The following is a 26,590-nucleotide window of genomic DNA, read 5'->3' as shown; positions in this document are numbered from 1 at the left end:
TACTACGAAAGCTTTAGCAATATTAGTAGGCAAAATGGACTTTTTTAGTCCTTCCAGTGTTAAATGTTTCAGATACATGTAGAGAGAAAAAGTCCATTTTGTCATTCCCACACTAAAATGAATTCAGGAGATTCGCTGTGAATACATATAACCATGACAGTAATTACTGGTCCAATAGGCTTAAAGATGAAAATGAACACATGTAACAGGAAAAATAATACAAAATAATTTAATAAAAAGAATGTAATTTTGAAGTATTAGTTCTATCAAAGAAAATAACTTGCTTGATAGTAGGAGCTAGTTCAAATGTTCTTGCTAAAATGCACTAACTCAAAATATTTTTGATAGTATTTTTATAAAAAATAATTTACATTCAGATGCTAAAGTTTTGTCTTTAAATGCAACACCCATATTCTAATACTCTCTGAACAAATCAGGTCAAATACATCCCCAGCATTAATCTCTCAGCATCACTGGATTAATCCATTCTGATATGAATAAACATTTTCATTTAAATTATTTCCAAGAGAAAAATGTACTAAATTTGTAATTTGTCATACTGTAGACAGAAAAAGACTAGCAATTGTTCATGACAGTAACCTAGACAGCCTGTCATTCTCTTCCAGTGTGACTGTCATTTAATTTGAAACCTGCCTTCTTTTTCAACCCTTCTTGAAAGTATGAAAACTTTTAATAAAAACAATCTTGCTGTATTATAATAATTATAATAAAACCAAACATTCTGCGAAGCTGGTTTGAGAGGCAGACTATAATACCACAGAACTAGCACATTACTTAAAAACATCACCTGTAAATTGTTTCATAGCTCTGAGTCAGATGCATTACGGGCCTGAAGACACCTCTTGGAGCTCTGCTTTGCAGATTTGTATTTACCATGCTAGAAATAACGCCTCCATGCAACAAAGAACAGGGAAAAGTACCTCACATCTACCGTATTTGGGGGATTACTGAGACTGGCCACCCAGGGGCTCCCCTGTGTGTCACAGTGCTGCGGAAGGCAAGGAAATGTCGGCAATGGGAGAAGACAAGAGGATGGAGTAATAACAGTAACACCAAGATGTATTCTCCCACTCCTTCAAATCATCCATTCATGGGAAGGATCAGTCTGTCTCGCACCTTAATAAAGAAAACTCAGCAGCCTTTTCCAATGCCCTTTTTCAGTTCAAGTTCCTTCACTAATTGGGGATGCCTTCGCCTTTCTTGGAGGGCTTCTTCACAATTCCACGCCTACACCCTAATCTAGAGATTGGCACATCCTCCATCAAGACTTTCATCTTTTAAACTGTAAACCCAAATCAGAAACTACTCTTCTCTGCCTTCAAGGACTTTTCTCACCAATGTCAGATCTAACCCAGAATCCCTCCCTCTTCTGATCACGGAGCATTTCTTCTCAGCCTTCTGTTACAAAAATAATTGTGGTTTTGGCCTTCTTCCCTCAGAAACGTATCCCCCCAATATCCAACTGAGTTTTAATAAGCTGTAGTGTACCTTACAAGCTGAAAAATGAGTTATTAGACTTCATCCTGTAAGCATTTCGGCACAGGAAAGGAGGAAGTTTGGAATGGCAGCAGGTCCTAGAAATTATATTGCTTTTTTGGCAAACTCTCCTAGTCAAAACCTTAAGCTCTCCAGGAGCTTTCTCCTTGCAACAGAACAGGGCTGAAAGCAGACACTGTGAGCATAAGAACGGACCATGTAACAAACACTTCTGAGGTGTGATCTCTGAAATGCACATGCACTCTTGGCTATGCTCTCTTTAAGCTTTCATCCTACTACTAACAGGAACAGCTCTGAGGTTTTTCTACCTGTTTTTGTATTTTGCCTACGACTGATGTATTCATGCCAAGTCCTGTAGTCTATGCAATGTACACAATTATTTATTTATCTTAAAATTATCCATCTATTCAACTTCATTACTTTAAGGCAATTTTTGAGTTGGTTTCTTTACACTGCATGCACATAACTTTGAGGCAATTGACTTAACACAGAAAATAACTTTATTTTTTTTTACAAGAAAATTTCTGTCATAATCTCCAGATCCTCCCTTCTTGTTAAGTAAACCTGAGATTTTCATGACGTTTTGTATTCAGATGTTTTGTGATTGTGTTACATTTCTGAGAGTAAAAATACTTCCATTTTTGAAAATACAGTATATATTCTGGTTTGTTTACTACTTAGTGGATTTAAAAGAAGTCATATTCTAACTTTTAGATATATATATTATAAAATAATACAACATTTATATATCAAATATAAAATTAATTTGTTCAGACTAAAGACTGAGGACAATGATCATTTATAGACCTTTTTGGTTCTTTCATTTCTAGGAGATTGATAACGAGATTTGAGGGCTGTTTCAAGAGATCAGAAGTTCACAATACTAAATTATGGTAAGTGGCTAGTATGAAAAGAAAGGAAAAGAAAGAAACATACAATTTTGTGTAAGACTGAAGTCAAAGACGTACTAACTTGAAAAGAAAAACAAATGCATGATAAAAACCAATCAGTTCCTGAGGGTGTAGCTGAAAATGGAAAAGAGCAGCAAATTAACATGGTATATTAATTTATATATGATACAGAAAAAAAAAGTAGAGCCTTCTATGGTAACTGAAAATTTAATATACAGTTGAAAAGAGAGAGAACTGATAGAAAAGGAGAGATGTCCTTTCAGAATTACTCAGCAACACCTAGTTCTTATCTTGCTGAAGTCAATTTTAGTATCAAATATTATGATGACTACTGAAAACTACTTGCCACCATGCCATGAAATAGCATAGATGAGGGTAATCAAAAGATCAATTAATAATTTATCATATTGATGTATAAGACGGACATTAATATATAGCCAATAATGAAGCCAATTATATGTATATGTATATATGTATATAAAAAGATTGTACAGCATAATTCTAATGAATAAAAATATTGCTCAACTTAAACATGAGCAGAAATACTACAAACCATATTGCACAGTATATTTGAGTTACAGAAAAAAATTAATTATTTGTTAAACAATTTCAGCATAAGAGTGTTATACCCCAAAAGAAGTAAAAAATGAAGAGCAACAATATCTTCTAACATGTCTATGTATCATAGAAATTGTGAATAATAATGATAATGATTATGAAAAATCTCTACATTTGTAGATGAATTTCAGGTCCTATTACCACACTTCTATGAACTTACAGAGGTTTAATTAATTTTACTTTTTTTAAACTTAGAAGTTATTTTAAAAATCATTGTTCATCTAGCAGTTGTCCTCATTACTGTTATAAAACCCAGGAAAATATAACCATAAACAATTATAAATTATCAACAGAAAAATTTGGAAAACACTAAAATATTATATTTAACACTGGTATTTATTTACAGCTTGAAAATCTTAATTTGGACAGATAGAAAGTATGTATTCAATTGCGTTCCATCCTGATCTTCATCAAGAATGGTAATTGATCATTCTTAGCTGACATTTTGCACAAGAGAAAAAAAACATGAAAACAATACAGAGCAAAAATTTTATCAGCAGAGTCATTTGGGATCAAAAACAACATAAACTGGCCTATGGAAAAATAATGTAATAGCACCTCATAATTAAAGCAAAAACAAGCTGGGATGTGTACTAGGTAAAATTCATGTATTATAACTATTACAGGAAAATGTGGAAGACACAGCTTGAAAAAATATGATATGTAATAAATCCTACTGGCTACAAATTTGTTTCCACAGCTTTTCAAATAATTTCTATAATAAATGCATTGTCTGAATACACAGATGTACAAAACCACATTTTAAATAAATGTTTTAGCCTCCTAAGACTACATCTTTCTGCAGAATTTGTCTTTCATCCTGATAAATTAACTGATACAATATGCCCCAATCATCATATTCTAAAACAACCCTCTTACACATCTAGAAATATGTTCTCTCTTAAAATTAGCAACTGACTGCAAAGAACTAGCACTTATTTTGTCACAGTGACATTAATGTCATGAACAGCATAAGGTCCTTTTTACATCATTTTAGTATTGCCTCATTCAGCCTGGTATGAGTAAACAAGCTGTAATAAATTTTTTCTAAGTACGCTGCATGAAAAACTAGGGCTGATAGGGTTGCTGAGCTTGTTTTTGTTGATTTCATCTTAAGAAAGATTTATTATATAGTGTAGTGACTAATACCAGAGATTTAGATTTTCTGTTTCTATTGTATTTTGCATCAGTGATAGATTTATTTCAGGCAGTTATTTCATTTTCCTTATATTAAGTCAAGTTAAATTGGTGCTGATCAGACTACAGAAAATTTGAGTCATTGCAAACTGTTTTGAAGTAAATATTCTTTTCTTTAGACAAAGTTTTGATTTCCACTCTGGATGGGAAAGCAAAGAAAGCTTTATAAAATAAGATTAGACCACAGGAAACAAGGTAATTAAGACAAATACAGATTAATTTGATTGGTCTAAAATTTTGAAAACAATTCTTTTCATTAAATATCAAATTGAGATCTTCGATATGTATGCATGGCTTTTGAGAACTGTATCTGCCTGTTAATTTAAAAGTGAATGCAAGAACCAGAGGGATCAAACACAAACAACATCACCTATAGCTTGCACTGTCTGTTATTTAGATATTTGAACTCCAGACTGGAGTATGATGAAACCATCAGAAGCAGCAATCTACCTAAGCAAATTGCTTCTTGGCTTATTGGTGTGCTTTAGTTATAAAGAGCATCAGATCAAACATCAGATCTTAGTGATCTGAACATTTTCTACCAAAAAACCCCAGAAATTCAAAAATTCACGATCTTGTGACAGATGAAAGGGAACATACCATAAAAAGAGTCTAGAATTTAATGACACTCCTCTTAATGTTTTAACAGCCTCATAGTCAAAATTATCAGTACTGCAAAGCATCAATATTAAACTGGTTATACTAAAAATCCCCCCAAACCTTCAAATGTCCCTGTGGGTTTTAAGTCTGACACTACAGTTTTCTCCTGAAAATTGTAGATGGGGGTGGAGGACATTGCAAGCATTTCCCAGCATCATGGTATCTTTGCCAGGAGGACTGTGATATGCCTGGTGGGGGACGACTTCTCTTTGTCTCAAGGAACATGTCGATACTTTCTTCCTACCCTAGTTTTGGACTCTGCTTGTGTTTCCCTTTATACCTTTACCTGACACAGCCCCCTTCCTTCTCCCAGGCTGCCAGCTGCAGCGTGGCAGTGGCCCCCAGCCTTTCCAGCCCCATGCACACAAAAGGTGATGGTTTGTCAGACAGTGACTGAAGGGGCATGTCACCTCCTCCCCAGAGAGGCCACCCCAGAGCTGGAGCTGGAGCAGGGGAGCAGCAGCCACTTGCCAGTGCAGGGGTTAAACCAGCAACACCCAGCTCAGGCCATGGAGGGGCTGAGCCCCTGCACTGCTGGCTCTGCGCACAGCTGTGCCTCCCTCTTCTACGGGCAGAAATTGTGTTTATGGGATTACAAAATGATAAAATCAAACCATACCTAAAGATACCACAGTTTAAAATATGATTCAGTTTACAGATGAATAAACTTACAAAAAGAGATGGAGAACAAGATAAATCTGAAGACAGTGCAAGTAAAACCTATTAATTCATGTCTGAATATTGGAAACACCATGACAAAATTGTCATAGTTGTCACTAATGCCAGAGGAGGTCACATTGTAGTTGAGCAAGATGCAAATATAAATTCAATATTTACAACATTTTAAATTTGATTTTACAAACATAGGTTTTATTATGAGCATTTATTAAAACTGAGAAAAATATTTTAGACTAAAAGATAACTGAAAACTTGTAGCTGAAACAAACCGTTAAGAAGCAAAGTATCTCTTATTTGAACTAACACAGTTCAATAGGGAGAAAAGAATTGTATTGGTATGTTATATCATACGTAACATATATTTTTCATGTATTGCATAGATCTGTTAAAAAAAACACACATAGCCCTACAGAGAAATACCCATGTTTTATTCAGTGTATTTGCTGTGTGTTAGCCATTTTAATGTTAAGATTGCAATATAAAATAGAGTGTAAAAATAAAATATGGGAAAACTGGAGAGCTCTACTATGTGGTAAAGGCATCAAGAAAAAGATGTTCTAGCACCACTCCAAAGTAATGTAAGTTTAGCTTTGTGCAAAAAAGTATATATTCAAATTTACTTCATTATCACTCTATACCCTGAATGCCTCCAGAATATACTATTATAATAATAATTATTATTATAGCTTTTGATTTTCTTCTTGATTAGGTATGTTTTATGTAGTCTGTAATAGTCTTACTTAAAAATGAAGCACTTGCACATTTTTACAGTCAAATGATAATGAAAGTCAAAGTCTACTGTATAGCTAAAAATTCAACTTGTCTTTCTCTTCTTAAGACACAATGATATTAATAATGTATTATTCATATTAAAATTTAAATATCATATCAGAAATGAGAACAATACTGTCATTGGAGGTTTTCCAGACTAAACTACAAAGCCTTGAGCAGCCTTAATAACTGGAAATAACCTTAATTACTGATGAGAAAATGTATTATTTATAATACAGGTATGCCTTGGGTATTACATTTAGGCACTAATGTTTGGTTCATTTAATTACTATAGCACACCTTCATTATTTGTTTCCAGTGAGAACTTGGCAACTTAGTATTTTAGACTCGCTGTGGGGAAAGAAAACCAATCCAAGTCATATAATCAGTGAGACCCAGAGAGCTGCCCCATACATTTTTCCATTACAAACTAGGAAAAAAACCCAATGCAATTGCTATGAAAGTGAATAGAATCTTAGCATGAAAGGTCAACCCATGCTACCTTAGTGAACAAAATACTCTTCATGAAGTCATCTACTTTGAATCCTGTTGAGGATAAAAGACAAGAGACTGCTGGCAAACATAGCTACAGAGAACCAAAGAAAACCCATGATGCTACTACCATGGCCATAATTTTCAGAAAGAAGCAGCACAAATTTATTCTAACATATAGCATGTTGAGTTCTGTGAAGTGAAACCGTCACTCAGCAGTCATTGCTTTATTTATTACTGTGCTGATTGAAACATTCGCAGGTTTTTAGTGATGAACTGCATGTTTTTATCTAACTAGTTCCCAGTCATTAATTTTTGAGTGCAAAACAAAAAAAAAACCCCACAGCATCAGAAATAGCTATGAAAATATTCTTATTTCATTTGTAACAATTTAGACATTAAGTACATTTACAAGTTGCTCAAAGAAATATCACGTAATCACAGAGCAGATGAGCATTATGATGCGTAATGTTCCTCTGTGGTGGTCTCACATTAAAGCTGCTTAAAAGTTCCATTGTCACAGTATCTGTAGCAGAGCAATTTGCGTGGAAAATCAATTTGCTGGCCTTAGCATGCTCAGTGGCATACTTGAATATATTCAAAGTCCCCACTAAAGTTACACTTGCTGCTAAGTACGGAGACTTTGCTAGCTTGCACCAGCTCTCACAGTTGCATTAGTGCTTTCTCAAATCTGTTGTAAGTATAATGTGAAGCACTGATTTTGGCTCTAGAAGCCCTAGATAATTTAAATTCTCACCTAATAGCTTACCATAATAGGTAAGATTCAGATATAATTACTTGAGCACAAGTTCTCAAATGTTCTCACGGGACAGTCCTATCCCCTGATTTCTGCATTTCAAGCAGCTCAAAAAATCTTCAGGGAAGGATTCTGCATTTGCTTTACCCTGAAAGACTGATCTGATAGATTATATTTATGTTATCAGTTTTGGTTACTACCTGTTTAGCTGGGGATTGTCCAAGTTTTATTATTTATTTATTCTGTTAAATAGTATGTGCATATCTTCAGAAAGATACTTACGTGGTATATATAGTATCATGATAAAAAACATAAGGCAAACCACAGAATTCACAGCAGCACTTCCATAATTAGGATATAATGTTTAACAGCAATTCTATTCTTGTGAGGCATGCTTTCCTGGAGGAAGGGATTATGATGATGATTTATTATTATTATCATGATTGTTTTGCCACTTTGTTGCAAGAACACATAAATAACAAGAATGGTGCCAATATTCTTGGAGGCCTCATCAAAATCTGTTACTTTTACAGAGGCAACCTGTCTTTCTATGAAATCCATAAGGCAAATCAGGTACCAAAGGACTTTAGAAACTAGAAAACTGAGGAAAGAACTATTAGCAGATGTCTAGGTAGCATAACGCAGAAGTGTGTTAGAGTCCCTAAGAAAGATACACAAAGCAGAAGCTCTGGAAGCCCAAAGGACTTTAGCCATGTTAGTATGGCATTGTATCTGGCTTTACTGCCATGCCTCTATGAAGAACTAACAGCCTGTGGCTGACACCATTCTGATGCAGCTCATTTTTTTCTTTTACCATTCAATCTAGCTTGCAAATTTTGATCTGTGATGTAGAGTATGCTTACTGCTGTCAGTTTCATGAGTCTAAGAGATCATATTCCTCCATGTTCACTAATGAATTAAAAAACTGTTCTCAAACATTTCCAGATATGCTTGATACAGAGCAAGAATGCTTGACAGAAACAGACAGAATGCACAACTGAAAGATGGCTCACCTACTGGGTATTTTATATTGAAAATATTTCTTCCTTTTTTTTCCTCACTTAGTATACACGATAAATATTAAACAGATCAGCTACAGAAAGAGAGAGAATGTAGGAGAGATCTTACGTTACAGGCAAGAATCAGATTCAAGACTTTGTTCTGGTCAGTCTGGAGTGATGTATGCAAAAAGAAGCAGAAGTTATTTGAAACTCTCTATTAATGCTGTTGCATTTAGTAACCTCTATGAAGGTGCAGGAATCTTGGAAGAAAGCCTGTGAGAATCAAACTGAGACTTTCTCCCAATCCATGATGCCACTTTAGGCAACGGGTACAATATGAAATGGGTGCAAATCCTAACATCTACATGACTGCATGAACAGTGCCCTTTTTATCATTGTGAAGCAGTGTATTTACATTGATGGTATTTGTAAATAACCACAATTCATAAATAACAGTTTCTTTTCAGCAGTCAAAAAAAGAGAAGCAAAGCTAGTTCTATTCCTTTTTTACTGAATCCTATGAACCCAGAAAAAGAAGCTGGTTCTGTTTGAAGATACATAGGAATTAACTGTACAACACATTGGTGAAATCACCTTAGAATTACTATACTAACTACCTTCAAATCAGACAGTAATGAGCACGAAGAACAAACACTTCACATTTAGATATTCTTTGCCAAAATACAAGGATTTTTCTCCCTAAAGGCGCAGATCTGTAACCCAAAACAATTACATTTTACTAAACAAGGGGAGTGTACTGTCATCCAAGTTCCTAATCATCAGATATAATTTGTATACACAGTGAGAGTTGCTGTAGCCAAACGCTCATTATGAATGGACTGTAGCATTGCATATTTTGAGCATAATCTGTACAAAAAATTAGGTAGTTACTGTCTTTGTCTCCTTAAGGACCATAGATTTGCATGCACTATAGAGACTTTTCTTTCTTACAAATGGGGTTCTTAGCTGTTCAGTAACTTCACTGCCTCGAAATTACAAACACATTTTTCTAGCTTTCTAGTTGGAGGTCACTGCTACATGGTATAGTAACCTTTACGGACCACATAAAATAAATGTTTTCTCAAAGAAGAAAATATGTACTAGACTACCTTCTGTTGCTGAAGCTGTAAATACAAGATTTGAAATAAAATTATCAAAAGGTCACATCCAAATAGAGAACTTGGGTAATAAAGATTACACACAATAATCTAACTTGATTTCTGTTGTGTCATACAGAACACTGGGCCAAACATAAATTCTTGTATTCAGTTCTTGTACTCGTTTCCTGTAATTCAGCACCTTATGGGCTGCATCTGAGTGCAGAGACAGTTGGCTTGCGTCCTCGCAAAGTTGCTTTCTATCATGTTTGGAAGACCATGGGAACTGGGGAAGGTCCCCAGGGACTAGATTGTACTTATCTCCCAAAAAAAGCTGAGGAACTACAGGCCATTAAGGCTCACTTTATTCCCTGGGAAGATCATGGAGTGAATTCTCTTAGAGACCATTTCTAAGCAATAGACGGAGAACAAGGTGACCAAGAACAACATTACACACATTGAGAGCAAACTTGTGGAGAAGGACTTGGGGTACTCACGGATGAAAAGCTGGACATGAGCCAGCAATGTGTGCTCACAGCCCAGAAGGCCAACTGCATCCTGGGCTGCATCAAAAGAAGCGCGGTCAGCAGGTCAAAAGAGGTGATTCTGCCCCTCTCCTCTGCTCTGGCGACACCCCACCTGCAGGAGCAGGCTGGAAACTAGGACTATGCATGGCAATCAGCTGAGGGGAATGTGCTCGAGCTTGTCTGGACAACAATTAACATGATGAGACGTGTTTACAGAGCACAGGGGAGTGGGGGACGGATGGTGCCAAGGATGGTGCCAAGGAAAGGTAACACCTTGCTGTTAATTGCTGGTAGTTAACCACCAATCGGGGACTGCCTAGTATGCAATGCTTAGCTTCAAGAACCAATCTGTTTAAAACGCGCAGCTTCTGAAAGTGTATATAAACTCGTGCTTCTGTACAATAAATTGACATTTGCTTGCATCAAGCTGCGTCCCGTCTCTTCATTCGCCGCACCCACCTGAAGTGCTGTGTCCAGCTCTGGAGCCCTCAGCACAGAGAAGACATGGACCTGTTAGAACAGGTCCAGAGGAGGGCCACAAAAATTATAAGAGATGGAACACCTCTCCTATGAAGACCAGCTGAGAGGGTTGGGGTTGCTCAGCCTCAAGAAGGGAAGGCTCCAGGGAGATTTTTTTGCAGCCTGTCAGTACTTAAAGGGGACTTAGGAGAAAGATGGGGAAAGACTTTTTAGCAGGGCCTGTCACAAAAAGCTAAGAGGTAATGGTTTTACACTAAAAGAGGGCAGATTCAAACTATATATATATAAGGAAGAAATTTTTTATGATGAGGGTGGTGAAACACTGGCACAGGTTGGCCAGAGAGGTGGTAGATGCCCCATACCCAGAAATATTCAAGGTCAGGCTGGACGGGGCTCTGAGCAACCTGAGTGAATTGAAGATGTCCTTGGTCACTGCAGCGGGGTTGGGCTACGATGACTTTCAAAGGTCCCTTTGAACCTGAACTATTCTTGATTGTACAGGTTTATCAAGGGAAAATCATGCTGGAGCAATGTGATTGCCTTTTATGATGAAATGACTAGGTTTGTGAAAGAGTAGACAGCAGTGGATGTCACTTATCTTGATTTTAGCAAGGCTTCCACACTGTCTCCCGCAGTACTCCTGTACCCAAATTAGGGCACTAAGAGCCTGGAAGTCTGGAAGGGTGGACAACTTGATGGCTAAAAAGCTGCCTACCTGGCTGGGCTCAGAGGGTTGTGGTTAATAGATCATACTGTTCCAGGAGGCTTGTTAAGAGAGGAGTACCCTCAACTCTGCCACAAGTCTCAGAAATCTGGGAGGCGTGAGACCAGACTTCAGTAGTAAACCCTGAAAAAAAGACAACTTTGGGTACCTCAGACTCTTCCATGCCTTTTGTCACTAGGTCCCTCTCTCCACTGCAAATCAGGCCTGCTTTTTTACTGGCTTTCCTTTTCCTGACAATGTATATATAGAAGGCCTTCTAGTGGCTTTGCACATCATTCTCTGTTCTCAAGTCTAGCCGAGCTTTTCGTTTCCTAATTTCAACTCTGCACACCCAGGGTAATAGCTTCATATTCCTCCGAAGTAGCCTATCCCTCTCCTTCCACCAACTGTGTGCTTCTTTTCTGCATGTGAGCTCAGTCAGGTGTTGCCTATTTATCCTTGCTGGCCATCTGCCATACCTTCTTGACCACTGTCTTCCTTGAACAAGGATAAGCAGTATTTAGAACAAAGCTGCTACCAGACTAAGATTTAATTAATGGAAGTGTGACTTAAGGCTTTAGTTAGTAGATGGTAAGTCACTCTGAGAGGAAACTCTCAAGGGGTGTTTACGTCCTGACCTCAGCTCTCAGGAAAGTAAACGAGCAGCCTAGACTTGGCATTTCAAACCAAATACTCAATGAGATTACACCTTACTGTTCTATGTCCTCTCTGGCCCAGGAAATCTTTGCTGAATAGTGTTGAAGCTCAGCAAGTACAGCAAAAGTGCCCTCTCATTTCCTTACAAATCAGGCTAACTCATAGCACAGACATTACAGGACTTCTCAGCAAAACACATAAATTTGCCTTTCATGATGGTGTGTTCCCTGAACTTAAAATTCTACAAACTTACGCGAATGGTCAAATCATTAAACTAAAAGACAGACACCACCACCTCCACAGTTAATACAGAAACACAGTTCTGTCAGCACACATTAGATTTGTTCTTGGCATGGCAAATTTTGGCCTCCTGTGTTATGCAAGATGCACCCTGATTTGATGTTTCAGGGAGCATACCAGGAGATTCCTCCCCTCTGAGTCGAAATAAATAATCCCTTCAGTTAGTAGTGTAGTTGCTCTCCCTCCAGATACCAATAGCAAGGCAGACAGACAGAGGCTCGAGGAGTGTAATCACTGCCAGAGCTGGCTGGCACTACAAAGCTGCAGAAGTAGATGGGAAGGTCAAAAAGATAAAGAAAACTTCTCTCCCTTTTCATTGATTAGATCTTGTGGGACTTTCTTGCTAGGTCAGCCTGTTGTATAAAAAGCAGAGCAGACTTTTCATTGTCACGTAGACAAGATGAATAGCAGGTTCTGAGGCCCAGCATAAGGAAGGTGGAGGCCCAGAGCTGGCATTAAAGACAAAATAAAAGATGAGTTATTTAAGCCAAGGTTTTCATTTGGTTTAACATAAAATTTAAGTGCACCCTTAGTCACTTCCAAGTGTCAGTTTGTACTGATCTCATAAAGATAAGATTATAAGGGTAGATCTGAGATTAAGAGAATAGCTATTTAGAATTAAGGTATAATTACTGGTCTGTAGAAATGATGACTGAACCTTCACAGCAAAAAGTGAGTTCATGGTACCCGAGTCATCTTTAGGCATCTTTTGGATCAGATATCCAATAACTGGCAGTCTGAATCAGAATTCTGAATTTATATACATCCGTTTAATACACATCCTATTTTAGCCACTGAAATCTTATTCTGAGTATTGGATGGAGGTGTCAAGATGCTGGGGGGAGGCAGAATCTGCAAGGCAGCTTCTGTGAGAAGAGACCAGGAGCTGCCTCATGCCAGACACAGACAGTTCCAGCTGGTGCCAGTAAGACACAGGTGAGCCCCTCATCCCGGATGGTGGCACTTCTGTGAAAACCTATTTCAGAAAGGGGAAAACACTGCACAGGCTGAGTGAGGAGGGGAAAAGTGAGTAACAATCCTGTGAGTGGCAAGGTCAGAGACGAAGGGAGAGGAGGTGCTCCAGGTGCAGGAGCAGAGATCTCCCAGCAGCCCGTGGAGGAGATCACTGTGGAGCAGGTATTCCCCTGCAGCCTGTGGAAAGCACTCCTGACACAAGCAGATATCCACACTGCAACCCATGGAGGACTCAGCGATGGAGCAGGTGGATTAATTCCTGAAGGAACTGTGGCGATTGGAAAGCCCATGCTGAAGCATGCGTACCTTGAAGGACTACAGCCTAGAGAGAGAGGACCCATGCAGGAGCAGGGGAAAAGTGCGAGGACGAGGGAGCAACAGAGAGGAACTGTTACGGACTGAACGCAACCTCCCATTCCACATCTCCCTGGGCCGCTCTGCGGCAGGGAGGTAGAGGAGTTGGGAATGAAGTTGAGCCAGTGAAGGGGGGCAAGGGGGAAAGTGTTGCTTTATTTTGTCTTTCTTTCTTACCATCCAAAAATCTATTTTAATTGGCAATAAAATATATTCATTTTCCTCAAGTGAAGTCTGTTTTGGCCGTGATGATAACTGGGAAGTGATCTCCCTGTCTTTATCCCAACCCATCAGGTTTTTTTCTTTATTTTTGCCTGTCCTGATGATAAGGGGGACTGAGAAAGCAGCTGAGTGAGCATCTGACAGCTGGCCAAGGTCAACCCAACACATTTTAGGAAAAAACCTTTAGTCTTTGCAGAGATCTTAAAATTATTTAGTTAACTTCGAACAAAGAAAATCAGAAAATGAAGACATAGGAATTACCAACTCTGTCAAGGAGGGTAGTAATGACTCGGTAATCTGAGAATCCTTTGAAATTAGCCAACAGGGAATTATCAAACGAAATGCTACAGCCAAAAACTTGTATTCTTATTAAACCCATTTTGCAGCAGACTTGGTGACCCAGACACTTATGGCTTATACTTGAATATAAAATACATTTTTTCATGAACATGAAAAATATTTCACCTGAGGCATTTCTGAATCATCCGGACTACACTTTGCCATAAGGTTGTTCAGATGGTAAGATTTATAAAGAAGTGATTAACACCTCAGTCATGAAAATGACCTTCAGGATAAATGATCATAATACATTATGTTTAATTACTTTTTCCTTTTAAGATGTTATATTACACAGCTGAAAGTAATATTAGTGTTTTAATTAACAGGTTTTTAATATTAAACTGAGTGGAATATATACATGTATTTTTTGTTGGTTTTTTTATATAATTATGTAGCAGTGTACATTAAGGATGCAACATGATATTGATTTGCAAATAGGTAGATATTGCTATACTCATTTATTATATTTCCTTATTTTGCTTTTATTTTTAAATTGCTGATTATATTCCATTTAATTTATAATTTCACAAACAGCCACAAGAATTCTACTTGATTGCACCATATCTTCAGATTCTCTAACAGAGGTTTACTAACCTACCAAGTCATAATTAAATCTGACATAGCCTCTGTTTCTCCTTTGATTTCCTTAGATTATGTAAAAAGTTCCTGTATTTACTGTAACATTTATGAAATCAAAGGATTCTGGAATCATATAAAGGAAAAGAAGAAAACAGTCCCTGAACAAGACATATTTAAAAGGCTATCTTAGTGCTAAAAGGCAACTATGTAAGCCTGGTGTTTTCTTGCCCAAAAGATCTATCCTGCATGTACATTAAATCTTTTATGGTATATTACAAAGCATAACATTTAGAGTACAACATTTGCAATACAAATTCAACAGTTCAGTTACAGCCACCAAGATTCATCACTCCACGCAACGAATGGCTGACCATCTAGACAAAACAGGCTTCAGGTTCAGTTATTCAGAAGGTATCTTTCAGTTTTATGTTGTTCTATCTAACACTCGGGCACCACCAAGACACTAACGATAAGCAGTAATAACTCTGATCGTGAGTAAAAAGCTATTCTACTTAGGAGTTTGAGCCACTGATTTTTTGAGTTAGTTCCATAAACCAGGCCACATTTTTCTCATGTGAAGATAGGAGGGATGGAACAAGAATAATAAGAATGGGGAATTAAAGAGTTCACAGAATTTTGTAGCGAACTGGTTACCTAGAGACTTTATGCTATGCTACTGCTAAGCTCCTTTGTAGTACCTCAGCATTAAACACAAAAAATAGTTTTCCAGGGCTGAGTCTTTCAACATGAAAGTTTAATGCTATTTCAAATAAATCAATATTTTTTGCAATGGAGTGTAAAACTAAGAAAAACTAACGATGTTTCTGTGTACTTAGAAGAGAGTAGTTAAACTAATGCAAGGAGACAGTCTGTAGCTTTAGTATGCTGAAGTCATAGATCTGCAGAAACAACATATATCTGTTTACAAAGATCGTTTTGGGCAACGAGGATGATGTATACTGTTATATAGAATTGCTAAAGAGCCAATACAAGTGAAAGGATAGCAATAGCTGGTAGAGCTGGAATAATTAGATCTTGTGTTATCAAAAGGATCTAGTAGAAATGAGCAGTATTGTTTCATGGAGCAACGCTGGCACGCCAAAGCAAGAATAAAAACAAGAGGGGCCAAGCTGGGGATGGAAAGTTCATGTCACTGTGTCATCTGCACCTTTGATGTGACCTTGCTAGCCAGTGTGATTGAGGACAACTAAACCTATGCAGAAGGCTACTGCTGAAGAGGGGATGCACTCATTTCTACAAGGTATACTGCCAAATTAAAAAAAAAAAAGGAAAGGAAAGGAACAATGTACTTTTGAAAGGATTACTTGATTATTTGGTTTAATCCTTTTGTTAATTTTCCCCTATTTCTAATATAGCACTGCTTTATTAAGTCACTTCTCATTTTAAGCCAGGCAAAAACCACTTTCTTGAATGCCCAGATCACTTATTTTGTGAAGTATCTGGGTTGAGGACTTTAACCAGGGTTTATTAGTGATACCTAGGTTTTAAGACCACGATTACTGCCAATTACATCCTGACAGAAAGGATACATCTGTGCATTCATCATCTGAACTGCGGTAACTTTTTGTAGGAGTGTACTTGAGATGCAAGCCGTTAGATTTTTTTGTTAGCAGTGTTGAGCAAAAGCTGTATTTTAATAGTTAATAAATTATTTTAACATGCTTTTGTTAAACAGCTATTTAAAGTGAAATAAAACTATGAACAATGTAAAATAAATCCAAAATAAGATAAATTTATGGAAAGCTTAAAATTTAAGAGAGCTGCCAGATTTTTAGAGCGTACAGAGCAGAGATCAGTGTCTAAAGACATTCAATTACATGATGACCAAAAATGCCATTCAAAATTTCTGATGAAAGTTAATACTTTTAAGTAAGTTTTTATAAATAAAATTAAATATAGTAACATAATGTGGCCAAATCCATTTAATGTACTGTAAATTGTTCCAGTTCCCATACGAATTTATAAATTTGTAACATTTTAATAATTATAGACAATGATTACAGTTTTCTCTGTACAAGTATATTAAAACATTTTTGAAATGCAAATGATTATTGAAAGCAATACACACTTATGTAACTTTAAAGGCACTTTTAACTGTGACAGACAAAAAAAAAAAAGCTGTTCCTAAATGTATGCAATTACTAAAGACAAAAGTGGAAATACACCTATGACTCAGTGTTAAACACTTTTGTTATACTGTTATAGATTCAGTACCTTAGATACTATTATTTTGTAGTTTTATAGTATTTTCTTTCATTATTTGTAATTCCAAAGGTCCGTACTCTCAAATAGTATAATTACCTTTTCTGTAACATAGGTAACATAAAAGCAAACTAAATATGAAAAATCAGCTATCAGCTATTTGAATTGTAATTGCTAGGAAAAGTTTTCAACCCTCAAACTATCAGAGAACTGTTTTATAATTCTGTATGTTTGCCAAGGGAAAATACACTTGACACATGCTCTTTTTGCTTCGTTATCCAGAAAAGCAATGTCTTGCTCTGAAAAGACCTTGCTTTGAAATCAAATTACTTTCACTCACCTCTGGGCCTACTAACACTGCAACTTTATTTCACAACCTTAGTTCAACTGCTACACCAAACACTTTGTATTGGATGAATTATTCCTTATCTAACTGGTACACTGCACAGTGGATGTCCAAATTTTGTGGATGTCACTTTAACATGGTGGTCATGGGAAATCACAGGTTATAATTAAGTTATGGGCAATCTATCACTAATTTTTGAGTAAGGTTTCAGTATCTGATAGACACCTGGATATCACATCACTCTTGTTAGTAAATAACTAACACAAATAACTAACACTAAGTAGTAAACAAATATTCTTTTAAATATACTAAAATAATTTGTACCAGTAAATAACTACTTGTAATAGCAAACAACTACTACAGGTGATTAAAAAAAAAAATCACAAAAAAACCCCCTAACAAATCACATCATCCTATCTTGTTGGTCAAATCTCTTAGGGAAAAGAACTCAAGTCAAACTGCTTAGTCAATAATGAAGAATCAGAAAAGGAAAGCAAACCTGCAGATTGCCTTTCAGGTTTAGGTGTCCTGTCTTTTATGATTATAAATGGGAATTCTTACAGAAACATATACATAAAGGTGAAGACAGCTTTTTTAACATCTCTTAGTTAAAATCGTAAATCTGCAGTACCACTGCCCAACGAATCAAAATTTCTGTGATACCCAGGAAGTACTATTCAGAACGCAGCCCTTCTGAAGAAGGGGGGCAGGAGGAGAGGGAGCTTTTAAAGATTTAAGCAAGAGAATTATAAAGATTTTTCCATTTTTACTGAAATGTCAAGGATAAATTTGAAGAACGCTGCACAAGTGGCATGTGGACTAAAGTTTGCAGTGAATGGAAGACGAATACATAGAAATACAGGTATTCTCAAATCTGTACTTGTTCTTTGATCTGTGGAGAAATTAGATTCCTTCTAAGTGAATGCCAATTGCATCCTTTCTAATCTTATGAATTATGTGGTATTCATCACAGGCTAGAAGGGGTAAGAGAAAACATTTTATGCAAGAAGAATGCAGAAATGATACAACTTGAGGCAGTTGTAACAAACACTTCTGTAGTCATATGACCCCATGTGTTTTAAGGTTGCTTAAGCTGGGTATATCAAAACATTACGTATGAATTACTGCAGCATGCAGAGCATTTAAATAAAAGTCAACTTCATTTTAGAAAAAAATTACTACACCTCTACCCATTAAATATTTTGTCATTAGTTCTTCAAAAATGTAAAGTTTAACAGTAAAGGCAACAGTGTCAGTCCAACAGGTCAGCAATGTCAAAGTGTTAACTATGGTTCTGTGCAAATTCAAATGACAAGGTAGCATTCTATTATATTTGTATAATTTACTCAGTATCTATGGTAATACTTTTTTTCTTAGGTGAATTCAGAAAGTATTTTTCTTTGCACTACATAATCTCTCTTAATGTGTTTCAGCTGAATGTATGGGTGACTAAAGAAATCATAAATCAAGCTTTAATATAAGTGATGTCTTGAGCTACTCACAAAGAACTGGATGAAAGTTCGATTTAAAATAATACTGAGTTATCCTCCAAATAAGAAGATGATCCTGTGTACTTTTCCTTGATGGGGTCGAGGCCATTGCTATAAAATTAAGACATGTAAAACCTGTGAAATAGCCTTCTCCACTGTGGTAGAGTGGACCATACCTGTGAATCCAGGGGGACAGAAACACCGATAGCCTCCAAGGCGGTTGATGCAGCTTCCTCCATGCAAGCAAGGCAAAGTTTCGCACTCATTTACATCCATCTCACACAGAGACCCATAGTAGCCAGGTGCACAACTACAGACAAATCTTCAGAAAAGGGAAAATCAAGTAAGTCAACAAAAGTAAACAACATGTTCTATTCCAATATTCTGAAGCTATATGCATATCCCGATGTCAAGCTGGTTTCCCTAATCCTCAACCATATTAAAATAACTAACCAACTTCTCTCTTTTCTGTGTTTCTGAAGCAAGCAAAGAAATTCAGTCTTTTTAAATTACTAGAAAAATTGTGCACAATAATTTTATCTGAAGGAAAAAGGAATGACTCAAAGGCAATTTTTTTTGGACACAAGTCTCTGAATAACTGTACAGTGCTGTGGAACAAAGTACAAATTTCTCTATTGCTTAAACTTAACTTTTTGTAAACATTTACATTAGAAAAGGTCATTGTTGGAAGCTGAAAAGAGAGATGTAGCAATCTAACTGAAGATCAGTTTTCCTCTATTTCACTCTCATACCAAATTTAAAAAGGAAAAAAAAAAGTAAGGATGGAAAGAACAAGTTCTGCTGAAAACAGTTTCCCTTCTTTTTTTCTCGAAGGTAACAAAAGAAACAAATATCTGAGTGAGCAGCATTTGCCTGCCTCATTTTAACACAGAACCCTTGTCAGGTGCTGAAGGCCCCATACAAACCTCAAGGCAGAAAGCAGACTTTATACATAAAGAAATCAGGGAATTGTTTCTCGTTTAGTAATAACTAACCTGTTTACAAGATCCAGGCAAGTTCCATTGTTCTTGCAGGGTCTTGATAAGCATTCATTAATCTCCACTTCACAGAGTGTCCCAGTAAAGCCATGCTGGCAGGAGCATCTAGCAAAAAGGATGTCACTGTATTACTTTTTAGTTTCATATAAAAGATTCTTGAAAAATGTGGCAGATTTTGAGGGGTACAACTAGGTGGTTCCAAAATTGTTATTTTCTAATCGTTACAAGGTGTTGTACTTTAACAAGCTTCACAAGTAACTGCAGTTCACAAAATAAGATTTTTGTCATTATTAGTTGAAGGCCACAGGCTTTGTGCTGACCCCACTGTGCAAGGGCTCAGAACTTGCCTTGGCCTGAACTAGTTTTCACTTGTTCTGACACCTGCCCTGGAGCCAACTGGCTGCTGCCTCATCCTTTAGCTTCAGCTCCAGCTCCAGCACCTACAGTAAGGGTGCCACACACTGGGGTAATTATGGTGTAACAAACAATAGCCTTTTGTGTCCATGTGGAGAGGGGAATCTGGTAAACAGTGCAAAGGAAATAAATTGTGATAAGGAAACATACAAAAACTAGCTCCAAGCAGGCCTGAGACTGAAGATTAGAAAAAACATCACACTTCTGGCAAAGACTTCAAGATGCTGGTGATATACACTAACTGCCAGTTCTTCTGGTATTGGCTTCATTGTTCGTGAAACTGTTTTCTATTAATTTCAACTTAAACTATTAGTATTATTGTAACTGGACTAACAACAACTGTTTGTTGTATTTGGTTAAATTCTTAAGATTTTTCTTAGCCCTACAATAGATTCTTAGGTCCACATGTATGGTATACATGTACGTTTTTGCCCACAAGAAGATTTAGAGTGTAATGTAATGGTGTCAAATGCATCACAAGAAAAGATATATCACATCACTGAAGAACAGCAAGTATAATACAAGACAAAGTACCAAAAGGTGACAAATATCCATGTATCATACTGAATACCTGTCATTAAAATAATTCTCCTCACCTGTAACTGTTAACCCCGTCCACACAGAGACCTTGATTCTGACATGGATGGGAGACACACTCATCGCTGTTAACTTCACAGTAAGTACCCTCAAATCCTGAAACACAGATATTGACTGTGAATGAGTGAATTCTGCTACATAACGTGAATATAAGGGCCACAGATCCTTTTGGAGGTTCAGGGCTATCTCAGACAATGGAAGTGGCAGGCCTGAGAAACCTCAGCTGCCCTTGAAGCTGTTCAAGAAAGAGCTGAGTGAACAGGAGCATCGCTGGTGAACTACCCCTTCTCTTGGGAGCATCTAAGCTGAGGCTTTTCACGCTCAGTACCTGACTGACCCGCGTTGCAGCCATGATTCTGCCTAGCCATGTACCTGTTTATCTGGATACTGAGTCTGGCCTTCAGAGTAGCTCCCTGGCTTCACCTTGGACCTGCCCCATTCCCTGTAGCCTTGACTGATGAGCTGGCATACTATGCTGATCCTGGACACCATCATTGGTCCTGCTTTGCTCACCTCATTCAGATACTGGCCTTGACACTGAGGTCCCTGCCCTGGCAGCCTTGCTAAGACTCCTGTTACCTTTGCTGCTGGAGTAGCCAGACCTCACTGCTCTCTAAGGCCAGAGGCAGCAAGTGGATGCATTCCTAAAAGAACTTTCTCCAATTAACTTAGCTTCAACAAGTTAATTTCCAGAGAGTGTAAGTCTTAACATACTTCAATGAACGAGTGAGAACAGATATATGGATGGAGCATCTGGCTAAATATACGCGGGAAATGTAACTGATTTTAAAGGACTGAAAAGGCTTTCTTAGGGAGTGTGCTAATACTAAAAGCTAATTCAATAAGTAATATTATTACAAACATAATGCAAGTTAGAGAGACCACATTCAAAAGCAGTCAGTAGATGAGAAAAAATATTTAAATGGTTTTAATATTTAAATGAAGAAAAAAATGTGATTAAGATCTTATCTGCACAGTACATTACGCGTATAATACATTAAATTACAAAACATCCCAGAATATATGCTAAATAAAAATAAGAAATTTTTCAGTAATACAAGAATACTTCTTTTGCTCTTACAAAATATTGCATCTTGGATAAACTATAGCTACTTAGTTGAATCTTGCACAAATGGAATATGTGCGTTTCAACTGATGTAGTAAAGCAACCATTACAACAAAAAAAACTGCTTGCACTGTAGTGACTATAATACCTGACCCCTGATAGCAGTCTGACTGAAGAGCATTTATGGTGTTCACCAAAGTGCTCTTGAACACCATTTACATAACAAAATTCAATTTAAAACAACTATTAAAAGAACCACTGAAATTAAGTCTGTATTATTATAAATATGATGAAGACTTTATTGGAGCCTCTATTAAAACAACCAGCAAAAACTGTTATCGGTACATTTTTAGATAGTAAAATAAGGATAGTAATGACTTTTATTGTTATATTACGCATTTGTAGTTTTCAAAATACTTCACAGAAGTGGGGAAATCATGAAAGATGACAGAATAGTATTTTTATGGAGAGAAAATCATTACTGGAAAAATTAAGTGGCTTAGGTCAGTTGTAAAGAAAGCTGGAGAGGAATCTCTGCTGGCACTCCAATGTATGATCTAAACATCAGCTCACATCAAAGCAGTTGTTATTTTCTTACCAGGATATTTCCTGTTCAACAATTTTCCTGGATAGACCTGTGTGCTGGTTTTGGCTAGGATAGCATTAATTTTCTTCATAGTACTGATATGGGGCTATGTTTTGGACTTATGCTTGAAAGTGTTGGTAATACTGGGATGTTCTTGTTATCGCTGAACAGTGCTTACACAGAGCCAAGGCCTTTTCTGCTTCTCACCCCACCATACCAGTAAGTAGGCTGGGGGTGCACAAGATATTGGGAGGTGACACAACCAGGACAGCTGACCACAACAGACCAAAGGCTCATACTCAGCATATAAAGCTGTGGGGAAGGAGGGGACATTCAGAGTTATGGCTCTTGTCTTCCCAAGTCACCATTATATGTGATGGAGCCTGGCCTTCCTGGGGATGGCTGAACACCTCTCTGCCCATGGAAGTAACTGAACGAATTGCTTGCTTTGCTCTGCTTGCGCATGCAGCTTTTGCTTTGCCTACTACACTGTCTTTATCGCAACCCACAAGTTTTCACACTTTGAACCCTCCAATTCTTTCCCTTGTCGCAGTGGGACAGAGTGGTGAGCAAACGGCTCTGTGGTGCTTAGTCACCAGCCAGAGTTAAACTACAAAAACCTGACTGAAATGAGTCCTAAGTATTTGCTGAAGGTTTCACAGCAGGGTCTACTACAAAGCTGGAAAATAAAGCCTGGAATGTATCTCAAACTAATTCTTCAATTACAGCCACTTACACTCTTATGATGTGATTCTTTTCTTCAGAGATATCTTGAGTGCAAAGTGATACCCTCATTTATTTGTGATTTGTATGACATTTCACAAAAACTTTATAAAATAATTGCCATAATAGAGGACAAAAGTTATCTATCACAGTGTACTGCTTTGAGGAAGATCCCTCAGCACAGACAACCTTGTTATATTCTGAATCGTTTAGTTTATTATTTGCAAATAAACCAGAATGAACAATCCAAATACTTTTCTTAATCTGTAGCATGTGTAATCTGCATCCCAATAGTACAACTTCAGCCTTCATCTGCATTTGCCTGAAATGTGATTAAAGAAAAAAGAAAGGTAAAAGGACTATAACTTGTGCTGTAGCATTCTAGTTCATCGTTTAGTACTAGACCTGGTTACATCAAGTAGGCAGCAGTCACTGACACACAAAATCATAACATCACAAACAACCAGGAATTCTTCTTTGGACACATGCCACTCCAGTGCTACTGACTAAAACCAGAGAAAATGGTAACATGTTTCTCTAATTCTGGTTTGATTATGAAATTGGAGGGCACAGCAAATGTGAGAAACCAGGACCAACAAGAAAACTGTTAGCCAGCTTCCTCATCTGTGACTTTTCATTTATTTGTGATGTTTGACCTTTCTGAAACTAAGTTTTGTTGCAGAGTAGAAGGCTATGTCAATGGGCAGGGGAAATGGGACATCACTGAAAACGTAAACCTGTGTAACATAAATAACTCAAAAGTTATACAGACAGTTTTTAGTTTTATATGGTAATCAGAAAAGGGTGTGAAGCTAACAAATTAAAACTTAAAATACTAAAAGAACTTACATGGAATAGCTTCTTATTATTATGTAATACTATATATCATTAAGAGAAAGCATTTAAAAAAAAAAAAACAAAACAAAAACCAACCACAGTTCTCAAATTAAAAAAAAAAATGTAAAAAGGAAAACTGAGGGCATTCATCATTCTGCTTCTATCGCCCCCACTTGGTTACGGATGTTTCATAGTATTTTTGAAGCAAATAGTATCAAAGTGAATACATAAAGCACCATTTAGACACATTTTTGATTGCAGTTGTACACATTTTTCCAGAGCATAGCAAATTATAGCTACCTTGAAAAGACATAAAATAAGTAAACATACAGTAGGCATGCTACTTTATTATTCCTACAAATGGAGAAAAACAGTTTCCATCATAAAATTTTACTGACTACCTCCTACACTATGGAATAAGCAATCTATATGTTCGATTTACTGATGAATACCGTATTTTTTAACTGACAAATTAGCTCAGTCCTTTCATTAAAAAAGTACATTTTTTTCTTAATGACATATCCTGTTAAAAATTACATAGAACTATTTAGATGATTTGGTTCACAAAAAAACCTTCTGAACTCATGCAGTGATTTTTTCTGAGATTTTTAGCCTTTATAGCACTTTTTACAGAAGAATTTGGCAGAAACTCCTACTTTCAACTAAAATGGTTAATTAGAAGCACTCAAATCTACTTAGAAGGACCTGAAAAATATTAGCAGTGTTATTTATTTCGTTCATAATTTCTGTATGTCTGTGCTTTAGTATATTGATAATTTATGAAGCTTGTAAAAAGTATGTTTCAATAAAAGCACATGTTGATAAGCCATTTTTAATTCACTCCTGATATATTCTCAGAGTACATTATGAAAATAAGGAAGTGTAACACTGTGCACATCACTCATACAAACAGGAGTGGCCAAACCTCAAAATATATACTGCAATATTAGGATTAAAATATCTGTATAATGTTTGACTAATATACTTGGACAGACACAAATCATATGACTTTCAGATCCAAAAGCATACTTAAAGTGTTCATACCTAAACTGAATTGGTTTAAGAAAAGAATTACCAAAGTAATTAATTATGTGGTGCTTTTGAAGCTATGACATGCCTCATGGGTCTAACATGCACAGACTCACCCTGTTCCTGTATTTTACATGATAGTCAAACATAATTTCAAGGGTAATGTAACACATCAGGTTAATTTGTGTAAACTACAACTGCTTCTGGGATACTTAAAACAAAAATTAATGTATGGATGCAATTTTTACAGTAACGTAGACACGTTTCCAAATTTTTTAATGTGCTGCAAGAAGAAAGAATAGGACAATGGGAGGAAACTGACTTAAAATGTTTAACATGTCAGATATACTACCAAAACAAACATTTTTCAGTTGCAAAGAAATTCGCAGTATATAAAAACATCATTCACTTAACACAGCCAACAGAACTTGTAGTTTACACTGCGAACACAATTAATTTATTTGAATCATAAAACACAGTATTTTTTTATTTTAATCAAAAAATTTTGTGAAGTGATACATTACTGGAAAACCTGAAAATATGCACAGTGCTGAAATATAGTTACTGTAGCAATATTTAGCACTATGCATAGGAAAATAATATGCGCATTTAAATGCAGCTACGTGCTTCCTTTGCTACTGCCAAACTTAAGATCCAAACTGTAAATCAATAGAACACGTAAAAGACTTGATGTAGCTCTCTAGCCATATACTTTACATAGTAGCTTTTCTGCATGTCAAACCTAAGACGCTGAAAACACAATTTTTTAACTCAGTGCTTTTTATGTGGAAAACCCGAAAGTTTTCTTAACTCAATTCAAACAGCTCTGAACGTCTAAATGAAAAGATGCATCCAGTTAATGGGGAGGAACAAACAGTGCACACTGTCACTTGTGAATACAGAATTCCATTAGATACCTGTTCAAAAATTAAATATTGAATTCAAGAAACAAGTGGTTTTTCTTTTTCTAGGTGGCCAATATAAAAATGGCATTGTTGAAAACTAACAAATTATTTTTATTTGTGAAATACATTTTACAGTATTTTTCCTGCCACAATAGAGAAACTGAAGATGTAACCAGAATCTCATTCTATGGAGAATATCACAAAAGCAGTTAATCTAACCTCAAGCCCTAGTTTTCAACATTAGCGCTAGCGGGTGTGACAGTATGCTCAAATTTGTTTGCAACTTATGTGCAGGCAGAGTGACTTATTTTAGCTGACAGAAATTCCAACATCCTGTGGTAGTTCTGCTGTTAATGGGTGAAACATTAAATGATATTACTTGAAAGATCCTACTATTCCTTCTGTTTATCTGAAATAGGGGTGTGGAAAAATGACCAAAGTTCATTGTAACATTAAAGAACTTTTAGGGTAAAACTGCAGCTGCTATTTCCAGGGTGGAATGCGGTTGGTATACATGGAATCTACCCCCAGTAGTTCCCC

The 26,590-nt window shown here is 36.6% G+C and overlaps 1 protein-coding gene across 1 annotated transcript in view; it reads right to left on the bottom strand.

Annotated features, from left to right (window-relative positions):
- EYS (eyes shut homolog) overlaps positions 1-26,590 on the bottom strand; it is an 872,029-nt gene that overhangs the window by 490,238 nt on the left and 355,201 nt on the right. The window contains exons 23-25 of the mRNA XM_056343434.1: positions 20,904-21,000; positions 19,891-19,998; positions 19,072-19,217 (exon numbers count right to left, since the gene is read on the bottom strand). Coding sequence (XP_056199409.1) covers positions 19,072-19,217; positions 19,891-19,998; positions 20,904-21,000 — 351 coding nt within the window. The remainder of the gene's footprint in view (positions 1-19,071; positions 19,218-19,890; positions 19,999-20,903; positions 21,001-26,590) is intronic.

Source organism: Falco biarmicus, chromosome 6 (genome assembly GCF_023638135.1).
Source record: "Falco biarmicus isolate bFalBia1 chromosome 6, bFalBia1.pri, whole genome shotgun sequence".
NCBI lineage: Eukaryota > Metazoa > Chordata > Aves > Falconiformes > Falconidae > Falco > Falco biarmicus.
The sequence above is the reverse complement of the archived record's forward strand: the minus strand, read 5'-3'. Positions and strand labels throughout refer to the sequence as shown.